This window comes from Chrysemys picta, chromosome 7, assembly GCF_011386835.1.
Source record: "Chrysemys picta bellii isolate R12L10 chromosome 7, ASM1138683v2, whole genome shotgun sequence".
Taxonomy (NCBI): Eukaryota; Metazoa; Chordata; order Testudines; family Emydidae; genus Chrysemys; species Chrysemys picta.
In genome coordinates, this window is record NC_088797.1 from 105405760 (window position 1) to 105431341 (window position 25582).

Consider the following 25582-nt stretch of genomic DNA (forward strand, 5'->3'; position numbering starts at 1 on the left):
GTGGGCAGCATTGTCTCCTGCACATGTAAACAAACTTGTTTGTCTCTGTGATTGGCTGAACAAGAAGTAGGACTGAGTGGACTTGTAGGCGCTAAAGTTTGACATTGTTTTATTTTTGAATGCAATTTTTGTGTGTGCATAATTCTACATTTGTAAGTTCAACTTTCATGATAAAAAGATTGCACTACAGTACTTGCATAAAGTGAACTGAAAAATACTACTTCTTTTATTTGTACAGTGCATTTATAATAAAAAAAAATATAAATATGTACACTTTGTATTCTGTGTTGAAATTAATATATTTGAAAAAGTGGAAAACATCCAAAAATGTTTAAATAAATGTTTAAATAAATTCTATTACTGTTTAACAGCATGATTAATTGCGCGATTAATCGTGATTAATTTTTTTTAATCCCTTGACAGCCCTAATTTAGAGGATGTTTGTTTTTTAATCTAAAACAGGACATGATTTTAAGGCTTTGTGCTAATGCTCTCAATGTTAGTTATCTGCATTATTACAACAGGAAATACATGGTTTGGATGGAGTCTTCAGATGCTCCTTTGGCAGCCAGATCGTGACGAAGGAGGCTTTTGGTTTTTTTGTTTGTTTGTTTTGTTTTAATGACTGTTCCATCTTTTTTATTTGTTTATTTTTCTGATAGCATGCACTTGTCTGACAGCTTTATCCCCCAACTCCAGATATAGGGCTGGTTAACAGGTGGGAAACGTCAGGTAACCTTGGGTGAGAGTCATCAGTTGCATGGGGATTCTAGAAGTAGGATAAAAGATAGCAATATGTCTCCTTCTGTGGAATAAGCATTTTCCCATCCATTATGGCCTGATGGGTATTTGCCTGAAAGGAGTCTCCAATCTGTTCAAATGAGATTTGGTGACATTTGTGGGCACTAGCATCAGTATGTCAGGCCTTGGTATGAGTATGCTGTTTGACCATGCAGGAAGGCTGGTAATGTTAAGATTACAGGAAAGGGAGAGGGCCTTGTGTAGGCAAACAGGGAGTACCTCCTTCATAGCTGTTAGGAGCAATCAGACTTAAATAGCTTTTCCTAATTCTGATAAAAATATATAACTGAAAAGAGCTGCTGTGTAAATTAACTAACATCACTAAGGCACATTAACTATCTCAATGCTTATGATGTGTACCCTCACCCTCCAGAATAATTATCCTTTGATTTTAAGGAGGAATTGTTGGGAGTTATTTTGGAGTTTTTCGACACTACTTTTTACCTGGCAGGAGAGGTCACTCTTCAGCAGAACACAGTACATTGTTCTCAGTAACTTGGCATATTGCTTTCACTGCACCCTCAGTTCGCATTGCCTGACGAATCCAAGTTCCAAACTTGAACTTTTGAGTGTTTGGAATGTTTAACTAACTAGCCCATGAGGATAAATAGGCATTTAAAAGAAAATCGCCCAAGAGCAAAATTTGTGATGGTGCATTGGTAGGTTTTTTTTTTTTTTTAATCAGGCTTCTTATCATTTGTTTTTATCACTTCTGGTGAGTTAAAGAAGTTAATTATGTAATAATCTTGAGCTCTGAAGTGTTAGCCTGCATAATTTCAGTAAATTTTACTGTTCAACTTATATACAAGGAAGGATACATATGAAATAGGAACAGAGGGGAGGGGAGGAACAATACAGAATGAGGGGACGGATGTGAGAACAGCAAACCACAAACAGAGTTGTAATGCAGCCTTTCACAATAAAATAGGTTGTTTTCAGATTAGCCATATCCAGTTGTAGTGATCACACTATGAATGTAATCATTCTTTTAACTGAAAACTTTTAAAAGAGAGTAGTATCGATTCAACATTCATTCCTACTCTTAATCCAACTTATAAGGCCAGTTTCACATACATTGCAGCAGAAGCAAAAAAGGCCCTCCTCATTTCAATTTGCTTTTGGCTTAAAGTCTGACAGTGAGGCAGTATAGCACATGATAAAAGATTAGTTATGAGGAAATTAGTCACCAGGGAATATTTAGAAGCTTGAAATTTTGTAAGTTACAACTACATTTTTAGCAGAGACTTAAAACCTCAGAAAGGACTGGAAAAGGAAGTGGTGACAGCCATTAACAGTCAGATGCTAAGCAGCACATTGCAGCCAGAGGCTACTTAATGTGGGGATTATTTCAGGCTGATCAAAACGGAAATAAAAGTTACTTACCTCTTTTCTTTCTTTCAAGTTTGTTAACATAACAATAATTGCAGATTTCTGCTCCCATATCATCCTCCAGAAATCATTAACTGTTTCTTGTTTAGGTCCTGCACATAGAATACAGTTCTATACTCAAGAGACATAAAGAAAACAAGCAATATCACAGTACACAAGAACATTTTTCTTTTCCACTCATGAGTTACCACCTCATATCTCATGAAAATATACTGCTTGTAAATGCCTCAGTTTTACAAATGCACTATATGTAGATTGAAAAGCTCACTTCTTTGAAGCACCATTATATGAACTCTATCAATTTACAGAAAACATCTACTATGCTATACAATCACTGTAATCAGAAAGTACTTCTTGAAACAATGGGGATTTTTGTATTTACACAAGGACTGCTTGCAAGACCCAGCATAATAGCTCCAACTGGCATGACTGGAAGTTCGACCAGTTGTAATACTATCATTGTCAAATAGGCCTGCACCAGTAGAGGCAGAAACTGAGTTGGGTTTATCTAGCTTCCGGATTGATTGGGTGGGGTGAGTGTACTCAGAATATTTCCAGCAGTAGGCTGGCATTTCAAACACAGTCCATGCGCCAGGCAGGTTGGTCCACAGCTCTTGGAGACATAAATGCTGTTGCTTGGGGAGCAGGCTTGTCCCACCTTTCTAAGAGCAGCAGCCATTCCCCCTCCCTCTAGATACACTATGCGCTGTAGGTCAGGCAATGGGCTCAGTTTAGTGTGTCTAACAACTCTCACTTCGATGACCATGATGTAGCAGACCAACTTAGTTATGCTTAGGAAGGAATTTTTGATCTTGTAACATATTAACCTTGATGTGGGCTCTGAGTTTTTTTTAGTGTGTGTGGGGGTGGGGGTGGGGGGGAAGGAGTGGGGGGATGAGGGGGAGGGTTGCATTCTGGTGCGTGTAAGTACAAAAATGGAGACAGGAAAATACATTACCTTGAGCAGCTATAAATTTATTCTTTTCTTTGTAACCCTACAGAAATAAAATGTATGGCTAGTTAAAGAATGAAACGCCAAGATGTGCTTTAAGACAAATGGCTATTTGACATTTAGTTTGCAATTAAAATTGGCAATCTGAATGAAAGTGAAAAACTATTAGCTTACATCTATGTATGAAGCGTTAATATAGTCTGAAGATTGAACTCCATCTATTTGGGTCAAAATGACTCTGGAATCATCATCTGAGAAGAAAGAAATGGTTATTAGAGTCTGTATGGTAGATAGAGTTATAGTATTTACATCAATCAGAATTTTTCCTCAAAATACAAAGCCCTTTAACATGCCAGTGATAGATCTGCACTTTTATGAACCATAGTATTTGCATTATTATTCCGCCATCATTAAATATCATAAAAGGCTGACTAATACAGTGTATATAACAGTTATGTCATATGGGCCAAATTATGTTGACCTTGCTGATGTAAAACTTAGGTCCCTTACACTCTTGTTTCACCAGAGCCTGCAAACAGTGACCTTGAAGACATGCTGCAAGGCTCATCTGTTTCAAAGGGATTTTTAGGTGAATAGACAGGGATTAATTTGTTTAAGTTAGCTGTGAAGAGGTCTCTTTGAATTGTATTGTAATTGTACAGTGCACAGAGCTTTTGGATAGCAGGTTAACAAGCCTTCATTATAAAAACCCTGCTGCATCTCCATATTTATACTGGGTTACTGAGAATGCAATAGTTTTTGCATAGTGTGCAACACATTTGTAATAGATAAGGTTTGTTAGATACGTCAAGCTTGGCCCATATGCTCAAAGCTCTTTTCTTTGTTATTGCACAAATCTGAACTGAGTTTCAAGTGAACCATCTTACATTTTTGGGTGAATCTAAGGATTCATATCAAACCCTCTGAAATTAAAGACAAATTTAATGGACGGCAATTATTACCCAAAGAAGCTTACTTTGCAGATGTGCGTTTAGTAGCATATAAATAGCATTTAAAGGTAAATTAATCAGCTTTACTCAGGTATACTCAGTGAATGCAGACAACATTACAGGCACGACTGATGTAAGAGGCATCCAGACATTTGACTGATATTTAGAAAATAAATTGTAAAGTCTTACAAGGAAGGATGTTGGGATATCTGTTTTTTTCTCGGTTTTCTTCTTTATTTGCCATTTCAAATGTTCCTTGCATGTATCGGGCTGGTAATGACTATAACAAAAACATATAAAGTCAAGGAAATGCAAAAACATCCTGTATTAAATGTTCGCTGCACAGGACTTAAGAAAAGATGCGATAACACACAATGGCCTACATCTAAGATAAGTAATTTCTCAGTACACTGTAATTCTTGAAAAAAAGCTATTTTTCCTCATCTCTCTAAAATAGCTCATAACCTTTCGATAACTCAGAACTCCAACACTACTTTTTAAATCCTAGCTTTGAAGAACACTGTGACTTTTGCTATTTAAGAGAGCAAATAAATTATTGGAACTCAGGCTGCCATTGCAAAACACTATATGACATGACATGCTATGACCAGTTAGAAAGATGTGGGTGTACAATATCACAGGGCTCTGACCTAGAAATTTGGTTGTATGGATCAAATTTGATCTTAATACATGAATACATTTGAATATTAGCAAAGAAGGTTCAAAAATGTTAAGAAAACTGAATATCAAACATCCCCTCCATTCATTTCAGGGCCTGAGCGAGGGGGATCCAAAGGTGACTTTGTATCACCTTTATGCCCTGAGCCTAGGGATGGCCTTGGGGGCTGCTGGCCCGTTAGGATGACTGAAATGGTACCCAAAGTTTAACCAACCTGGTAGTAATCAGCTAAACCTGGGATTGTGAATAAACTCTTAGTCACATACTAAGTACCTGAAACTACATGCTTTTGTCAGGACAATCAAAATGAGATTAACAGGAAATTAACAGGAAAATATTATTATGTGAAGAAAAAAGGATAGGGAGAAGAGGAAGGAGACAGCAATAACTCCCTGACCAGAGAGAATGAGATGGAACCTGCTGGATTGCCTCCAAAACTGTGGAGGGGCATGTGAAAACACTCCCACCCTGCGTGAACACCTGTGGGGTTCAGGGGTGGAGAAACTGATATTTGGATGTGGAATTTTCATTCCAAATTTTTGTTTATTTGAGAGACTTTTCTGCTAGTCTGGACAGAGCCAAGTGGGAGTAATTTAAAGGGCCAGCTGGGAGAAGCTGATTCAGGGTCACTGCCTGCTACAGGGCCCCTTTATGCTACCAGAATAATATAAAATGAACTGTAAATGAGAATCAGGTTCAAGATCTTTGTCTATGTCACAATCCTGAAACAATTTTTATACCCTCTCACCATATTCGCAGTAGTTCTACATTTCAGAACCACAGTCACTATTTGTGCTTTTTCCCACCCTTCTTTCAAGCTTCCCCCCCCCCCCCCCCCGCCGGAACTTAACCAAACGGAACATAGCTATATTATGTGAATCACTTAAGAGAAAGATGACAGAGTATCTATTTCAAGAAACACTCAATGCAGCAATCCCTGTCTGATTCTGGCAACACATTATGTGGAATTCCCCCTTAAAAATGCCCATGAAGCAGAGTTCTCGGGACTGAACAATGAATTAATATAACATGAATATAAATTGCCTTTTGTGTTAATTTTCATCATGGAATAGTAGCATGTTTTTGTGTTTGGTTTCTGTACACTACTAACAAACTTATGAACATTTTATTAAAAAGGTCAAGAAAAAGTTAACTAGAACATTTTAAACATAAATAAAAGTAATTTATTTTGTTTTTGCATATAATCTTATTCCCTTGTTTCCATCTACGAATAAAGTCCACAAATTTTGAAGTCCCTAATTCACTGTTATGAAAATCATTCAAAAAGAACTTAAAATGTACAACAATAAAAAAGGACTTGCATTAATAAACACCAGAAAATCTAACTTAATTACCAGTAAATATTTTCAATAAAGCACAAGATACCTACTTCCTCTTTAAACAGTGTTTTTCAACTTGAAAAGTGAGTCAAAATATTCTTGGACATCCTGTCCCCCAATGCTGTATTTTCACTACAAGAGCACATAAAAACAGTGCAATGGGCTGGATTGCCTCTTCCCATAGTAACCCCTTCTCTCCTCCCCCAGCCACATGGAAAATAGCAAAAGGAGAGAAAACCTCTGCAATGACTTCTTACAGAGTTCTTCTCTTATGAGACAAGATTTGGTCCTTCAGAACAAGGATCCCCCAGGATCAAAGGATGACAAGACCATGCATGGGTATGTCTTCACTCAAATTATCTACACTCAAGTGACTCCTCTCAAGTTAGCCTAACTCAAGTGGGAGCAGCCATACTGAGAAACCACTTTCAAGTTGCTGTGTCCATACTGTATTGAATTGGCTCTTGTGTGGCACTAAGACTTCTGGAGAACATATCCCATGGTTCTTAGTGCTGCAGTAAGCTAAGCTGCTCTATGAATTCTTTCCCAATAAATTATGGGAGAACTTGTCTGTCCCTTTTGCGCAAACAGGGGGAACTTGGGAAGGCACTGGAGAACTAGTGGCAATTGAATAGCACTAGCCTGCATCCACATAAGAGAGTATTAGTTGTTGTTGAGTTATGCTCACTCAAGCTTTAGCCTGTATCCCCGCTAGAGTCAAATCAAGTTAAAAGCACCACCACACACGAGTGAAGGGTTTGTATGTGTGGACAGGACTCAAATTAGGAGCAACACTCGAGTTATAACTTAAGTTAACATTGCATTTAAGACAAACCCTATGATGAGACCAAGTGCTTTGTGTCTGCTCATTACTCTCCATTGGAACCATACTTCCAGAATTTCCTGTGACCACAGCTGCCTTGTTATGTTGCCTAAAGGGGGGTTTTGAACTGTGAAGGAGCATTCATCTTTTCTACCTATCTCCACAAGGGGACAAGGTGCATCTGTCCCTATTCAACATGCATGCCCCATCCTATCCTGCCTAGTCCCCACACCCTTCTCCAATTCAGATCCTGAGGATTTAGAGGAACCCTGGGGAAGGCAGTTCTGCCATGAAGACAGCTGAGTCCCCTCTCCCCATGCACTCACTCTCATATGAGATCCATGTGCACATCTGGAAGCCTTGATCTCGCCCAACATGTTTACATTGTTTAAAAAGTCATTCTTTCTTCTCTCTGAGTTTGAATGGCACCTGAACCAAACCACAGTGAAATGTTTTATAACTTTCTGAAAAGAATGCTTATACACTATAATGTTCAACATCTCCACTTTAATTATAACTTTATTTTTTGTGAGGCCTGATCCTGCTAACACTTATGCATATGGCAAATCACATTGAGTGTGCTTAGAAAAATAAAATGGGATACACATGCCAAACATATCTGCTCAGTCACTGCCCTCATGTCCTTCCCTAGTGCTCCATTTGTATTTTTGTCTGACTATCATGTATTCACATAAGGAATCCCATTGGCTCCAACGGGACTACTGACATGCTTCAGGTTAATCATGTGCTTTGCAGGATCAGGGCCTTAAATCGTAAATTCTCTGAGGCAGTAACCTGGTCCTTATACATGTCTGCAAAGCACCAAGCACACTTTCTGCTATGTAAATAAATAATGATAAGTATAAATAAGGCACATTTGGGGAGGGGATGCAAAAAAACAAGCAAACTAGATAGCATATTTGTATTTAATTATTTGCTGTGAAGAAAGGCAACAGATGAATGCTGTTTTTTCCACATACAATAAGAAAAATGAAATACCTACAGGGCAGAATTCCGTTACTCACTTTCAAGATCCTACTTTCATTTCATTTATCTAGATTTACACTGAACATTAAAAAAGGCCTATCAAAGGCTCCAGGTGCCGTTGTCGTATACATGAAACATTTTTGGAGGCTCAGAGTCCTTGATTGGTACTCTCAGTGGCCTTCCAGCCATTGCAGCTCCTAAGGCCTCCAGAATTGACTATGATCTTTAACTTTGATTAAACATACTGTTTTCTTTGTTTAAACAAAGGTCACTGAGACTGAAGGTAGCAGGAGAACCTACTGGGAGCTATAATCAACTCAAGTCCTGGCCAGATCACTAGTACAATCATAGAATATCAGGGTTGGAAGGGACTCAGGAGGTCATCTAATCCAACCCCCCTGCTCAAAGCAGGACCAATCCCCAACTAAATCAATACTGTGGGACTTCCCAGTGCTCCACCAGGAAGATGGGTGGTGTGTATGTGTGAGCAACTCTCTCCCTACAAAGAGGCTTTTGTTCTTTCTTCAAGCATAGGTGCTGGAATTAGGGGTGCTGGGGGTACTGCTGCACCTCCTGGATTGAAGTGGTTTCCATTATATACAGGATTTACAGTTTGGTTCAGTGGCTCTCAGCACCCCCATTATAAAAATTGTTCCAACACCTCTGACTTCAAGCTCAGCAACTATCTAGTTTCCCCAGTCGTCTTCTTAGCATATGCACAACGTGTCTCAGATGGCATGTGACCAGGATTCAGCATCAAATTTGATCCACTGGTTGTATCATAAGCTTCCCTGGCCTGGACCAGGTACTGAGGAGGAGTGTGATGTGAATGCTGATCCACACCCAGTGAGTGGCTTTATTTTGGTCTCATGATTTTGCTCTTTCACCTATGACTTGAAGGAGGCCAATTTTACAATCTTGTGCAAAAATTACATATACACCTCTACCCCGATATAACGCGACCTGATATAACACGAATCTGGATATAACGCGGTAAAGCAGTGCTCTGGGGGGATGGGGCTGTGCACTCCGGCAGATCAAAGCAAGTTCGATATAACGTGGTTTCACCTATAACGTGGTAAGATTTTTTGGCTCGAGGACAGCGTTATATCAGGGGTAGGGGTGTAGTTCAGCATTTATGTCTTGGTAGTCCATCGAATCCGATGATGACAAATTGTGCTGGAGTTTATGTGCTAGAGTAACAAAAGCCTTTTTTACATGTTTTCAGGGGTCTCTGGGGTTTTTTTTAAAGGAAAGATTTCAAAGAAAATACAGAAAAAATAGCACTCCTGTCAGGAATTTTTTGTTGTGCCAAGAGGTGCCAGTTTCATAATACATTCCTTTTGCGTCTGGTATTGAAATGTCAGACCTTTGTTTACAGTTTTGCTGCTTTTTGGCATATCATTTTTCACTCTGTCTTTCAACTGTACTGTTATCGTTTTTTCTTCCTCCACTGATACCTGTCAGTAACGAGGGCCTGCAGCAGAGCCGTTCCCCAGGCATTTTAACGAGCTCAGCTGGCCTGCAGTACGTTGCCTGACTGGCTACACTGCCTGATTGGTTGGAAGAGTCACCAGACCAACTCTTAAACCCAGCAGTGGCAATTCAGTGGGTGCTCAAACTTTCACCCATGGCTGGGATAGCTCCTACAACTGTTAGTTCCCGCCCTGCTCCTGCCCTGGACCCAGCCGTGGCTCTGCCTTGCCTCATTCCAGGTAACCCAGCTCTGACCCTCAGCTCTGATTCCTGACTGCCGACTTCAAGCTCTGACTCTTGGTTCTGGCATCTGGCCTCTGATTCCGATTCTGATCCTCAGCTCCAATTCCTGACTTCTGACTCTGACTCTGACCCATGGTTCTGGCTTCTGACCCTGGACTCCTATTCCTGGCTATCCACTCCTAATCTAACCACTACAATTCATAACTGAGGCCTTGAACTTTGCCATAGGTACAGTACTATCACAACATGTGGGCCCCTGCAACCACCTCCACACCTGTGCCTTTTATTCTCAGAAGCTAACCCTGGCTGAATAAAACTACACTATTTGGGACAAGGAGCTACTGGCTATCAAGGCGGCTTTCAAGGAGTGGTGCCACCTCCTAGAAGGAGCTAAGTTCTCAATTCAAGTCCTGATGGACCACAAGAACCTTGAGTACCTATAGACTGCTAGATGCCTTAACAAGTGCCACATCTGCTGGTCTCTCATTTGCTTGCTTTGACTTTGTGGTGTCCTATCACCTGGGGACAAGAAACAGGAGGGCAGATGCCTTATCCCACAAAGACAAATATCTTGAACCCGGTGAAGAGCTTTGCCACCATGCTTAAGACACCCAACTTTATCAACCAGATGATGGATGGTCTGTCATCCTCATCCACTTCCTGCTCCCGATGATCAGTTTGCAACCCACATCCACAAGACCCTGAACAATGTGGTTAGTTAAAACTACAGAATGGCCTCCCCTATCTCAAGGACTGTATTTATGTTCTGGAGGGACAACCTAAGCTCCAGATATTGAACCTATGCCATGATTTGCCACCCGCAGGCCATTTTGGACAATTCAAGACCTGCAATCTGGGCTAGTGGAGCTTCTGGTGGACAGGCCTACAAGCTTACATCAAGAATTATATAAGGTCCTGCAACTATACCAAGAAACCATGATCATCTCCTTCAGCCTCTGCCCATGCCTCCGCAACCTTCATCTACTATATCAGTTGACTTTACTGTAGAACTGCCATGCTCCCAGGCACACACTGTAATCCTGGTTGTTGTCGACCTCCTAACAACGATAGCACTCTTTAACCCATACAATACTGTTCCTACCACACGGGACATGGCTCAGCTCTTCTTGTAAAATGTCTTCTGCTACCATGGGTTAACAACAGGCATTGTTATCAGACTGGGGGTCCCAGTTTATCTCCTGACTCTGGTTGGAATTTCTCAGACTCCTTGGCATCAAATTCCTCTTCTCATCCACTTATCACTGGCATACTAATGGGCAAACAGAAAAGGCCAATCAAATCTTGAAGCAGTATCTTTACTGTCTTCTTTTGAGTTTCCACCAGGATGACTGGCTCCCCTTGCTGTGCTATGCTGAATTCTCATGTAACAATGCAATCCATACCTTAAGACAACATATCCCATTCTTTGGGAACAATGGCTTTCAGACACACTTCCACCTAGACTTGCCCATGAGATCTCCAGTACTGACCACTGCGGATTCAGCTGCCCACCTACACCAGGTGCACTGGGAACGCACAGAACATCTGCAGTCTGCCAAAGAAGCCCACAAATATCACATGCACCGGGCCGAACCTGGCTGTAGGAGCTAAGGTGTGGCTCTCTGCCCAGAACCTTAAATCGAGCTGCCCATCTGCCAAACTAGACTGTTAATCCTGAATCCTTTCAAGATTATATAACAGGTGAACCCAGTGGCCTTCTGGTTACAGCTCCACAAATCCTTGAAGATCCACCCATCTTTCACATCTCACTTTTAAAGTCCTACACTGAGAACTGATACCCAAACTGCTCCAATCCTCCACTGCCACCCATAACAGTCTGTGGACAGGAGGAGTACTTGGTCCTCTGAGTCCTCGACTCTTGGCAAATTAGGGGAAGATTCTGGTACATGGTGGACTCGGAAGGATGCAGTCCGGATGAGTGGTCCATCCACACCCTGGACCTGTTCTGAAAGTTCTGCTGGAGTTACCCCTAGAAACCAGGCCCCGAAGCCACTAAGAGTTGTCCTTGAGGACTTGCAGCAAAACCAGTCTCCAGGCAACCAAATTAGCATAACTGGCCTGTAGTAGGCTGCCTGATTGGGTATGCCGCCTGATTGGTTGGAAAAATCAACAGACCGGCTCTTAATCCCAGCAGCAGTTCAGCAGCTGTTCAAAGCATTCACCCATAGCTGCGATTGCTTCTGCTTGTTCCCAGTCTTGCTCCCGCCTTGTTCCAACCCTACCCCTGCCTTGCCTCATTGCAGCCTCAGATTTGAAGCTTGGCTCTGATTCCTGATCAATGACTTCAACTCTGATCCTTGGCTCTGACATCTGGCCTTTGATTCCAGCTCCAATCCTTGGCTCCTATTCATGGTTACTGGCTTCTGCTCTAACTCTGACCCTTGGCCTCTAATTCCAGCTCCGATCCTTAGCTCCTATTCCCGGCTCCTGTTCCAACTGCTAAGTATGACTCCTGCTCCGACCTCTAAGGACAACTGCTCACATCCTGGTCTCTGACAATACTAAGTGTAGAGCAAACAACTGATAGAATGTAATCCTCATCTTCCATGTAAGCAGCTGCAAGCAGCAGTGTGGTTATTATAATGCTAAAACACCATCAAGAATACCTCATTGACCATTCTCCTCAATGTTTTAAAATATTTCTTTGCATGTGAACTTACATAAATAGATCTCTGACCATGACGGTCAGACTCATTCAGTTTGCAAGCAAAAGTTCACATATTTAGAGAACACTGTAGAATACGAGCAAAGCAATATACATTTTAAAACAAAAATAGATTGCCAGGTTTCACCACTGACTATACTGGGTTTTTTTTAATTAGGAGAGTCAAAATTCACAAATGTGCTAGTGCACTGGGATACAACTCTTCTTAAATTAACATTTTAAAAAAATGTTACTCAGGTAACTGTTATTTGATAGTGACTACATTGCACATGGAGCAGCAGCACAAACACACGTCAAACATATAATCAAACCACCAACATAAAAAAAAAAATGCTGCCAATTATGAAGCTCACTTAATACTGTATTTCAGTCCTAAGGGCACCACCTTACACTATCTAAGGGCATGTCTACACTTGCCATTTAAAGTGGAAAAAGTCTCTTTTTTGCGCAAAAACTGTGGGAACGTCTACACTTATCAATGACTTTTTGCGGTGAAACTGAACCACTTCCATGAGAGGCATATAGCTCTTACCGGTGATGCTTTTGCGGTGATGTGCAAGTGAAGACACGTTTTTCCTGTTTACACAGCTTTTAGTCTCCTGAGGATATCCCACAGTGCCTAGGTGACCACTCTGGTCAGCAGCTCTGCTGCTCTGATGCCAGGTAAACAGACATCCACCCCTCCCCCTGTAAAGCCCCTGGAACTTTGAAATTCCCCTTCCTGTTTTCTTGGCAAGTGCTCACTTATCATCTGGCCAGATCACAATGCCTGCTCCATGGAGCAAACGATCCCCTGCTTGGAGCAATGCAGAGCTACTGGAGCTGATTTGGGGAGAGGAGGCTGTGCAGGGACCCAGGATGCCCCACGATCACCCCATTCCCTCCCCCCCCCAGCCTCCCGGCCAAGGCCCATCGTCAAAATGGAGAGAACTGCACTGTGGGATAGCTGTCCTCAGTGCGCTGCTTTATCAGCAATGGAAGTGCTGCTAATGTAAACACTCTCTGATGTCTGAGGAATTGAGTACACAAACCAGCTCTTTTCTTTCACCCGTTCCCTATCACCGGTGAGACGTACAGTGCAAAAACTCTGCAAGTGTAGACATACCCTAATTGTTAGTTGCGTATTGGCCCAGTTGAGTCTGTATTTAACACACTATATATGGTTCTAAGCTGCTCAGTTCCACCATGAGGAGTTGAGGGAAGTGAAATTGAATAATAAGTGAGTGTGGAATGGCCCCTGAAATTGCAGAAGCTTGGGAATGGACCCAACATGGCATACTTCCCCCTACCTCCACAAGAGCTGGGTAAAACCCATCTATACAGCCACCATGCAACTGTAAATCTGGAGCAATGGGGAGCAAACACGCTGTCTTTCTGACAAAGCGAAATACTTCAGGAAAGCCTCCTTGCTCAGGCAGGCAACTGAACCAGGGCTCCTCTGCCAATGCTGCTGCAAAGTGGGTTTACTGGAGAACTGCCGAGAGGCATTCACCCTCCTTACAAATGCCACGTAGATCTAAGCAGAACCCCAAAGAGCAGAGTTTCCCAAAGATCATTGAGCTATATTGGCTTAAAAGGCCTTGGCTCTCGTGTCCCCTGTGCCATAAGCTTCTCCCTACAGAGGGGAGACACTCATTCTCAGAGGCTTGAATGCTGCAGAGCTTTCTATCTTCCTTCCCCTTCCTCTGGGGGAGGAGGGCATCAAGACAGAAGAGTTTAAGATCCCAGACTCTGATAAAACAAAACAGTTCAGTTTTTCCAAATGTGGTGCCTCAATATCACAACACTAATTAGATTTTACAACTTTTTCAGTAAAACGGATGCCTGTACTCTTTCGCATCAAGGAAGGGAGAGAAAGAGAGAGACAGCTCAGTGGATTAGAGTTCTACTTTGAGATACTTCTGAGTTCAAACTCAGGAGAGAGCACAAATGAGAATCAGTTTAGTTCTCCACCATAAGCCCTACTGGACATTTGTCCCCACGGCTAAACAACTGTACAATCCAACACGTGTAGCAGTATCTCTGAGGACAAGAACTGAAATAACTGGGTGTTAAACATGAGTAATGAAGAGCATTGGCAAGCTGTGTGGAGAAGCTTACACTGTACTTGTGTAACACCGACAGACCCTGGTCGTCAGCGGATGGGACCAAACCTGGTGCCTCTGGAACTTAGTGCATGAGCCTCTACTTCATGAGCTAAAAGCCAACTGGCTCTTAGCTAAGGCTGTAGAGCAGACTCATTAATCGCTAAGTGGTCTCAGAGGTTTACTGTGGCTCTGGTGGCGCCAGGCCCACACTTGGAAGGGGCCCACAAAGGGTTAATCCAGCCTGGAGTGAAGAGTCAGCAACTTCCCAGCACCAGCTGAAACACTCAGCAGTCTAGGGTGCGCAGTGTGCAAGTGCATCAGGGACTGGGTGTTGCAGGGTCTGCTGGGAATTGTGGTTTGCACGCTGCTGTGTTCCGTGGGGCCCTGGGACCTCCGCAGCCAGCTGCACTACTAGTCCCAGAATGCCCTGCACCATGTTGCCAGCCGCCCCAGCTGAAGTGGGCAGAGCGGACCAAAAAGAAATCCCAAGCAAGGAAATGGTCTGGTGCAGGGAGAGGATTCCTGGTGCTAATCCCACTGCGCCCTCCATCCCCCTTGGGATACGGGGTGGGAGCTCCTGGCTCCCCCCACCCTTGAGTCTCCCCCATTCTCCTGGGCATTGGGGAGCTGGAGGCAACTGTGGTGCTGTGACTCCTGGGTGGTGTGCAGCCCCCCCTGCGACCATGATGCCTGGAGGCTCCTGGGCACTGTCTCGACCCTGCAACTTCAGGGTGGGGGGTGTTTGGCTGTGTTCCCTGGGAGAAAGGGGGGCAGTGATAGCGGGGCTTGTCATTGCTGGCTGCTGTGCCCCCTGCCAATGGGAATGCCCAGAAACTGCCCCCCTGTAATCCGGAGAGGGATGGGGGAGCAGCGCGGTTTGGGGGGAAAGGGCAGTTGTGGGGCAATGGGGGAGCTGGTGATGACTCCATGTGGGAGGTCTAGGAGAAGCAGGGTGTTAAGGTGGGGGTTGGTGTGGCAGGGGGTAGAAGGAGGGAGGGGAAAGTCTGGGTTGAAGGTGGGGGTAGTAGAAGGGAGGGAGGTGACAGCCCTGGAGTGAAAGTGTGTGTGTGGGGGGGTGGGCAGTAGCAGGGAGATTGAGGAGAGCCATTCTTTGGGGGTTAGTTGTGTGGGCTGGGGACAGTAGGAGGGACGGGAAGGGGGGGAGGAGAGTCCAGGTGTGAAGGTTGGGGGAGGAGCCTGAAGCTGGATTGTGGTAGCCTTTGTGGTAAAGTGTGTGTGTCTCTCTCAGTGGCCCTTTCTCCATGCAAAAGATGGGCACCAGCAATTTTCCTCCTCACACTCCGCCCCAAAATACAAAACATTATTGTACCAAAGTAGAAAACGCAGCTTTCAAAAAAATGTATTTATGAAGCATAACTTTGGGTGGAGGAGGTGGTGGTGGGGAGATGCAGGTGCGATATCAGTGACTGCTACATCCAGGCTTAATATGGCTCATAAGTGTGCTAATTAAGCACTTGTATTCAGGGCCCCAAGCAGGCCCTGAGTGTTTAAACAAAAAAGACAAAACTAACTAACAACCCCCTTCCACACAACCAAATTCAATGGTATTCTGGGTTCACTGATGTTAGTCCAGTTTGTTCTCTATGGGCTGAGTGGAGGTCTCAATCAAGTGTGGCTTCAAATATCTTATTTCGTTTCTGAATAAATGTTTTCATCCCCATCCCGGCAATACCACATTTACTATGTCATGCCAGGCCCACACTTGGAAGGGGCTCATCACAATCACATGGGGGCCCACAAATACGTTTGGGGCTGGGCCCACAAAAGGTCAATCCGGCCCTGGACCGTCTCAGTGCCACTAGAGGGGAGAGAACATCACACTCAGAAGGTGTGTGGGTTACACTTGCCCAGCATTCCCCATGCTACAAGTACCAATGTCACACACATTTAATTACAAAAACCCAACAACTTTTTTTTGGGTTCATATCCATTCTTGATTTCCTATGTCTTTTCCCTCCGATAAAAAATAACACAGAAAATAAGCAGACTTACATTAAATTCTTCCCGAAACCGTTTCCCATCATCTGCTGACCTTATCCGTATTTCTTCCTCCAAATGCTCCACTGGAATAGGAGAGTACTTCTTTGGGCCAGAGGGAGACCTACTAAGCAGCATCACCCTTTGCTGTTCTGTCAAACCAGAGAAAATAAATGTTAAATGTATATTCAGAATGAGGGACTACTAGTTATTCCATTAATCAAATGATGAGCCAAATAGTTTTGTGAAACATCTTGGAAAAAGGAACAGAATGCCTCTTACAAAATGTGAATCAAACTAGTGAGACAAGGTGGGTGAGGTAATATCTCTTATTGAGCCAACATCCTGAGACTGACATGGCTACAATTATACTGCAGTCAAACTAATAGAGTTGATTTCTATAAAAATACAGTAATAAGCCGAGAGATTTCTCTGAACACACACTGGATTAAAACAATGCCCAGAAGCCTGTGTCCTAATGTTAATAATTAGAGTTTCTGACTTTAATTTGTAACAGAATAAAAATGTGATGAAACATCATATGGGGAGGCAATAGGATCTATCAGTTCCTCACACTCACTGGGAGGTGTAGGGATTGGAGGGGAAATTTGTTTAAGATACTTAATTTAAGGAAAATAATTTGTAAATTTATTTTACAAATGGTTTTATTTCTTCAAAATAAGCCACACTTTGCCAGACACCAGAAACGCTGTAATATTTACAGTAACTACAATTAGATAAGTGTTTTGGTCTCAATAAACTGCTTTAAGAAGATAACAAATTCATGAGACTTGTTTGAAGCATTCCTATTGCATCTTTAACCAAAAGTATAGGCAGCCATCAGTACTTTAATTTAGTTTCTGTCCCAAAACAGAGGAAAACAATATTTGCGCCATGTAGACCATAGTCTGCATTTAAACAGGACCTGAATTTTGAAAGTATACTTTTCCACCTGCAATTCATTGTAGGTACCAATACATATCTGCAAAAATGCAAACACGTGGTCTGGTCTTTCTGCACCAAGCACAGATCAAGAAAAAAAGGGAGTTCAGTCCCAAGTTGCTGGCTGCTCTGAGGCTATGTCTACACTACCACAGTAAATCGACCTAAGCTACGCAACTCCAGCTACGTGGATAATGTAGCTGGAGTCGACGTAGTTTAGATCGAGTTACTGCGGGGTCCACAGTATGCTGGGTCTATGGGAGACACTCCCCTGTCAACTTAACTTACTCTTCTTGTTCGGAGTAGAGTACGAGGGTCAACTGGAGAGCAATCTGCGGTCGATTTGGCGGGTCTTCACTAGACCTACTAAATCGACCCCGGTACATCGATCCCCGGAGCATCGATCCAGGGGGTAGTGTAGACATAGCCTTAGTTGTGCCAGATGCCCACAGCTAAAGTGGCTGTTCTAGCAGTCTAGGATAGCTGGAGCACCAACGTGCTCCAGCATGTTTCTTTTACAGCAATTACCTCCCTAAGGGATGATTTTGTGCAGCACCTGACACCCAGGAATTCCCTTGCACCAGCCGGCTAAATCTGCTAGCTTTATGACAATTGTGCACAGGTAGACTGGTTAGAAAATTAGATCCAGTGTGCAAACATATTGCATTTTAAAACAACAGTGAAGTTGAAGAATTTTGAAATCATGGTAGAGGAAGTTTCCCTGCGATTAGAAGCTTTGTTTAAAAGACAAACAAAACACTTCCCTAGAAACAGACAGTGACAACGCTACTTTCAACAACCATGCTGCCTAATAGTTCATGTACTAGCCATTTTAGAGAGTAACAGCTTTCTGCTTGATGGCTAGTATATCTCAATACATTGGAAACATCAATGCTCTTTTAACTGATGTTAGGAAATTTAACACTGAACAGGAAGTTACACTCATTTGGTTTATATTTAGAACTGTGAATAAACAATTTTTCAGTTTGCACATAGTAACATGAAAGCCACAGAAAATGCAGGTAATTCTCCCTTGTGATTACTTTTTTCCTTTTCTTTTGATTGTTTACTCCCTCGTCGTTATGGCATGAGTAATATATGGAGGACCTATAATTCCCCAAGAACTTTGCCATCTTTTAATCTTTATTGTGCTTGATGGTCCAAATCTAGTCTAATTTGATACGCTCTTAATAAAAACAACATCTGAAAATCTACTGGTGAATATTTTCAAATTTCTGGACTTCATCTTTTTAAAAAAACGTTCTCTCTTACAGTACCTTCCCTCTCATCCCCCTTTTACTTTTTAATCTGGTCATAGAGTTACAAAGTAGTTCTTCATACGTATGTCTTTTTTTTTTTTTTTTAATATATAAACACAAACGTTTCTATCCTTTTTTTCTTAAGCTGAAAACTGGTGCAGATAACTCAGCTGTCATGAGGAACCCTTCACTAACAAAGCAGTTATGGAGAATTGCCATGGAGAAACAAAATCTGGTAAAGTTATGACTTTAAGCTGCAAATTATTAAACAGAAAGGAGAAGGAGGAGAGAGGGAAGTTTTCTTCTTTGTTTTCTTTTAAATAAATAAAGCCAGCACTAAAATGATACAAGTAATCCTCAAAGTTTAAAGAATTGAATTCTTAACTTTCAAAATTAAAATTTTGAACACACACACACACACACACACACACACACACACACACACACGGAGTAAAATTCATTCTCAAAAAACAAAGCCAACATTTCATTACCTTGCTCTTCTAAGATTCCATTTGGCATCTTTTTGTCACTGGAGGTCACCACAGCTTTCCTATGTTTTCTGAACCTTAAATACACAAAACCAAATTAATTTGAATAATTGTGTTTAAAAGGTAACAAATATTCTTCCAGATTGTACAAACCCCCATGTAAGTCTGGAGAAACTCTTTCTGTTCATCTTCAGATGGTAATGATTAATGATGATATGCAACATACGGCATCCTCTGCTACTCTAAACTGTGGTCTGAGACTTCAGTTACCGCATATATGTAGAAGCGCTTTCATTTCCTTATTAGATCATATCAAAACATGACCAATCTAGTTTTGAGTGCAGCACTTAACAGCTCCCTACCTGAAAAAATAGCCAGCCAGAAGAATGAAAATGATGAACACAAGAAGCAGGATCAACATTGAAGTCAGTACTGGCTGTGAACTGTTCTTTCCTGGAGGATCTATAAATTAAAAAAACACCAAGAGTGACAGATTGTTGTGATGGAATTCTCAGTGTAGCAAAGATAAAATTGGACAAACATACCTAATATTTTCAAAAACTGATTTAAATACACTGTACAGTTTCCAAAAAGCCTACCTCTAGGGCCAAAGTTCCCATGGAACATAGATTTGGTGGCTGTGTGTGGTCTTTTGATTTGCTAAAAATATCAACAGTGCTTTTTAGTAAATAAATACAAAGCTGAAACCCCCAATTAAGGGGACATATTTTTAAAATCTGTGCTACCAACTGTCAGCTCTTGAATATGGTGAGCGAGATAATATCTTTTATTGGACCAGCTTCTGTCGGTGAGAGAGAGACAAGCTTTCGAGATATACAAAGATATACAAAGGTAGTTTAGCATACTTAGGCCTGGTCTACACTAGGAGGTTATGTCGAATTTAGCAGCGTTAACTCGAATTAACCCTGCACCCGTCCACACAACGAAGCTATTTATTTCGACATAGAGGTCTCTTTAAATCGATTTCTGTACTCCTCCCCGACGAGGGGAGTAGCACTAAATTCGACATGGCCATGTCGAATTAGGGTAGGTGTGGATGGAATTCGATGCTAATAGCTCCGGGAGCTATCCCACACAGTGCACCACAGTGCTGTGGCGTCCGCGCTGTCAATCACCAGAAAAGTGCGTGAACTGATTGCCCGCCGGCGCTTTCACGGAGGGAGGGCGGAAGTGACAGTTGAATGACGACAGTTACCCAAAACCACCCTCGACACATTTTTTTCCCCAGCAAGCATTGGGGGCTCGACCCAGAATTCCAATGGGCAGCAGGGACTGCGGGAACTGTGGGATAGCTGCCCACAGTGCATCGCTTCCAATGTCGACGCTTGCCCCGTTAGTGTGGACTCACAAAGTCCAATTACTGTCCTTAGTGTGGATACACACGTTCGACTTTGTAATATCGGTTCCACAAATTCGCTTTAAGTAAAATTGAACTACTCTCGTAGTGTAGACATACCCTTAGTTAGCACATATTCTAAAGAACCATTCAAGTTGAAGTGGCCTGTTAAACACCCCTGTAGTCATAGGACAAAAAGGGGGTTAGAATGGTTACAGATTGTTGTAATAAGCTATAAATCTAGTATCTTAATTGAGATCATGATTTTTAGTATCAAGAAAAGTTATGAATTTAAGCTTCCAAGCTCATCTGAAAATGTTGTGCAGGTTTCCATTGAGGATGAGGACTGGTAGGTCAGATATAGAGCGATCGCTTCATGAAAAGTGTTCTCCCACAGGTGATGTGATGTTTTTCATCTTTTATCATTTTCCTGTGTGAGTTCATTCAAGAGCATAGCAACTGTCTGGTTTCACCCACATAACTGTTACTGGGGCACTTAGTGTACTGGATGAGGTATACCACATGTTGTGATAGGCATGTGTAGGATCTTGAAAGGCATGTTCTGGGGGGTGTTGATCATTGTAGCAGTGGAGATATGTCTGTAGGTTTTGCATCTGTTTCTTCATTACATTATACTTACTATTTTCCTAAAAGGATATTAGAAAATTTTTATCTGATTAATGGACCTGTAAGAATATTATTACTTATGCTAAACTATCTGTTTGACCTTGTATTTAGTTGTGACATTCTGAGTACCTTTCCCAGACCGGAGGAAGAGCTCTATGTAGCTCAAAAGTCTCTCTCATCAGTAGAAGTTGGTTCAATAAAAGATATTACTTCACCCACCTTCTCTAATAGCCTAGGACCAACACGGCTACAACAACATTGCATATAGCTCTTTAATATGTCATTTATATTTGTGGGCGCAACTGAGAGAATTGCAAAGTTAATTACCAGAAGTGTGACGACCCGGTGAACGAGAAAGCATATTCTCCCCTTCGGCCCCTCTGCCCCACCCCCAGTACAAATTTACCAGGCTAAGATACTTGATGCAAGATTTTAGAATTATATTCAAAGCTTCCAGGCATTAGACTAACATATAATTTCTTGTTTGGCTGTTTTTTTCAGGTGGCTAGTTGCTGGTTTATAATACACCCATGGGATAGAAAGTCAGGAGAATCCTATCCAACTCTCCTAATCCCATGCAGCCAAAACTCCTGGGACCCCCTTGGTGGGGGAAAAAGAGAAAGCATGTTCTAAAAGGTAGAATTCTTCTCTTTTTGCAGGTACGGGACACCCTGTGCATACATGCGCAGAGAAGAGCATAAGTCCCATCAGCCTTACTCCCAGTTTCCTGCTCTATGCACTTCACAGTACTGCCTCACAGTACAAGCTGAATATGTTAGAGTGAGGATTATATAAAATGGAAGAGAAAAATAATAGACTGGGATAAGAAGAAAAGAGAATACAATATGGATGTAGAGGGAGGATACATCATTGGGTAGATAAGGAATTAGGTCAGAAAATAAGCTTTAGGTATATATAATTTGTGGTAGAAGGATATTCTAGGAAGGAATGACTCCATCAACATAATATTAGAGAGAGACTGGTAGGCTAATGTGATATGGGAAATAAATCATAACAACAACGTGTAAGATGAAAGAACAAGAAATGATAGGCAAGAAAAAAAACATTTATTTTGTTTAGGTTTCACGATCTCTATGTTGCAGCATGACCCAGATGGAGCGTGTATCAGTCAGCCACTAATTTATAGCAACAGTAGTGTTTTCTGCACAGTAATTAAGGCTTAGCAGAGAACAAACAAAACAATTAAATAACAAACTCTAGTTATGGAGGCCATCATACGCTTCCCCTCTTCAGACACTGGGAAATTCAGCTGGAGAGTACTGTGGAGGATGTCCCATCATGTGATATTTTATTTATAGGAGCACAAAAAGGACTGTCTACCCAAAGCACGATATGTACTGACACAAGTTACAAGAACAAAAAAATACAAAATAGCAGCTTACCACCTCCCACAGCAAAAAAACAAAACAAAACAAATCCTCAACTCCCCAAGGAATTCTCCCCCCGCCCCCAAGCACAAAACTCCCCTCCCTGACACAGACATAACCCTTTCTTCTGGCATAACCCAAGCCAATGGATGTGCCTTGCAGCATGCCTTCTTGGGCTAATTTGGACCACATCAGACAGCTAGTTTCAGAACTGAAGACCCTCATGGAGAGCCCTCTAGAGTCATCCCCCTTTTAAACTGAGGGGGATCCAACTCAAATGCCTCTGCGGTAGCAGTGTGACATGAGGAAAGAGGTGGTCTCTCAAGCAGCAATGTCCCACACTGTTTAGGGCTTTACAGGTCAAAAACACCATCTCAAATTCAATCTGGAAATCAGTAGGCAGCCAAAGCAGATCACAGAGCTCAAGTGTCAAGCACTGTCACCAGAAAGCACTGCTTAATAAGTAGGTTGCATTCTGCTCCACCTCAAGTTTCTGCATTGACTTAAGATGTAGTCCCATGTAGCAATGTTGGAAAATACCACTGCTGAGAGATTTTCTGCCACAAGATGGTGTCTGGTATATGTCAACCCTGCTTACATATCTTGATTTCAAGGGACAGAGCATGGCAAGGATGGCTTATGCAGCTCTATGAGTGCCACATCACAGTCTTGTTTCTCCCCTGGCAACCTGATGTCAAGGAAGTTAGCTTGGAAACACAGATGGCCCCTTCCTCTGACCTCCATGACAGTCCCATGAACTTAAACAAAACAGTGATGTCAGACCAGCAGCCTTACACTATGTGTGAGAGCTGCATGCAGGTATCACGTGCTTTTTAAATGTTGATCACATTTTGTATTTTCCCCAAAGGTTGGATTGCTAATTTACTAACAACATTCAGAAATTAAAGAGCAAGATTACTTTGCCCCAGACCTATTATAAATTCAGAGGTCTGACAGTGGCCTTTAACCAGACAGCCATCTGTATAGTAAGAGAAATTAAACACTTCAAGGGCAGACTGAATGATTGTAGCACCAAAGCTACTTCTTTAATCAGTGCTGCTGCAGGGAACTGAGACAGACAAGTACATGCTGAGGAAGCAAATTACTTTTACTGTAGATCCTCAATCTGGTCATTGCCATGGAGAGTTTTCGACCATTGCACCACAAACAGATCTAATAAACAGTGGTCCAATAACCATGTAACTCCCCGCTTGGAATGGCAGCTTTAAAATCATAAACGCAGGGATTTTCCAGAAATGTGTTGAAATACTGACTGTGTTCCACTTCGAGAAGAAATTAGGGCCATGACACAGGTTTTCCCCAAAGTATGGGCCATGTGATTTTGCCTCGCTTTGTCACTACTGCCACTTTTCCAGATGCCTGATTTGCTTTTTCTGGTGCTAGTGCTCCTTATCTTGTAATGTTCCCCTGGCTTCGTTCTGTTCCTAATTTCAGTATGCTAATTAAAATCAAAACTGAACAAAACTAGGAACCAAAGGCACCATACGTAACAATAAGTGTATCTGGTGATCTTTCTTCCTTCTCCTGCACACCTTGTTGTCATCCCTAGCTGTTTTATGTTGAATGTAGAGCCTAGCAGGTGCAAGGGCTTGGTCCCTCAGATTCAGGCCCCTAGATTATAAACTCCTTGGGCAAGGATGTAATTCTGGCCAATGCAGCCCCTTCAGACCCAAGTAACCAGTGTAAAAGGGCTAGAAAGCTGGTAGAATCAGCCCGAGGATAAGGAGATTGCCTGAGTGGCATGGACCTGGAAGAATGGTTCTACGGGGCTCCCTTGCAGTCTCGTGCACAGCTGGTCAACTACTGCACTCTGATTATTTTCAGCTCCTACAACAGCCCCATGGTGTGTGCTGTGCACTTCCATGGTAATGGAGGCAGGTTAGCGTTGAGGAGGGTGCAGCTTCCGATGGCCTGGTCTACACTGCCACTTTACAGCGCTGCAACTTTCTCGCTCAGGGATGTGAAAAACACCCCCCTCAGCGCTGCAAGTTTCAGCGCTGTAAAGTGGCAGTGTAAACAGTGCACCAGTGCTGGGAGCTACTCCCCTCGTGGGGGTGGGTTTTTTACAGCGCTGGGAAAGCTCTCTCCAGCACTGGTGCCGCGACTACACAGCCACGTTAAAGCGCTGCCGGAGCAGCACTTTAACATAGCTAGTGTAGCTATACCCTCAGTGATACCAACCCAGTACTTGTTAAATAGAACTACTATGGGTTGGGTTAAATCCTTTTGAAACTCGAGGTGGGTGGGTGTAAATCATTCTAAAGAGTCATTAAGCTCCTTTACGGAACCAGGCAGCTGAAACAACAGGGGACTCCAACTAGAACACAGGCACATGTCACTGGCCAAGACAAAGGCACACGTGAGGCCTCTCAGCAACTTGAATCAGGTGGCAGAGGGCCTTCACTAGGTATTTTAGGGGGGGGGGAGGGAGCACAAGCAGGAAAACCACCAGAAGGTTAGGAGACAGAAGGCAGCAAGGAAGCACCAGACACAAAAGCACTGGTAGTGTGACCCTAAGAAAAAGATAAGAGAGAAAGTTTTTGAGTTAAGTGTTGGCTGAAAGAAGCTTGGAGCTGGGAGTAAAGAAGCTGTCTCCTTTTGTTTGATTGTTACTGTGTTTTGGGAAACAGGACTTTATACATTTTTTTTGTAAATAAACAGGATTGAATTATAGATACCAGACTCCAGCATCAATTGCTCCTGCTAGTGAACAACTCTCAGGACCCTGATATTTGGCTGATCACTCGGGTCAAAAAGGAGCAACAGTATTTTTCCCCTAACACACATTTATAAAACATCCTATCTGTTTTAAATCCAAACACTGTAAACGATTTCTAACACAGGACAAAAATATAGAAAAGTCCTAAAATTAAATATTTGTTTTTTTTAAAGACCCAAATTTGTCTGTCTGCTGATATTAACATTTTATTTTATACTGGTTTTTATCATTTCAGGAATTGGACAGTTTGTATATGTATTGCAGATCAGTGCACTATGGTTTGTTATATTCATACCTTTTATGACAGGGTCAGGCCAGATGGTTACAGGAGAGTGACAGAAGGTAGATACATTAGCCCCAGATTATGCAG

The 25582-nt window shown here is 42.3% G+C and overlaps 1 protein-coding gene across 7 annotated transcripts in view; it reads right to left on the reverse strand.

Annotated features, from left to right (window-relative positions):
• Positions 1-25582, reverse strand: part of PTPRE (protein tyrosine phosphatase receptor type E) — a 243335-nt gene that overhangs the window by 51379 nt on the left and 166374 nt on the right. For 4 of the 7 annotated variants that reach the window (XM_042856720.2, XM_008169760.4, XM_042856719.2 and 1 more), the window contains 7 exons: positions 19463-19562; positions 19104-19177; positions 16427-16563; positions 4282-4372; positions 3317-3393; positions 3149-3185; positions 2185-2282 (listed from right to left, as the gene is read on the reverse strand). In XM_042856720.2, the coding sequence (XP_042712654.2) occupies positions 2185-2282; positions 3149-3185; positions 3317-3393; positions 4282-4372; positions 16427-16563; positions 19104-19177; positions 19463-19562 (614 nt within the window). Of the gene's footprint in view, positions 1-2184; positions 2302-3148; positions 3186-3316; positions 3394-4281; positions 4373-16426; positions 16564-19103; positions 19178-19253; positions 19356-19462; positions 19563-25582 lie in introns of those variants that run through there. The other 3 variants (XM_042856721.2, XM_008169763.4, XM_024106514.3) reach the window with 3 other exon arrangements.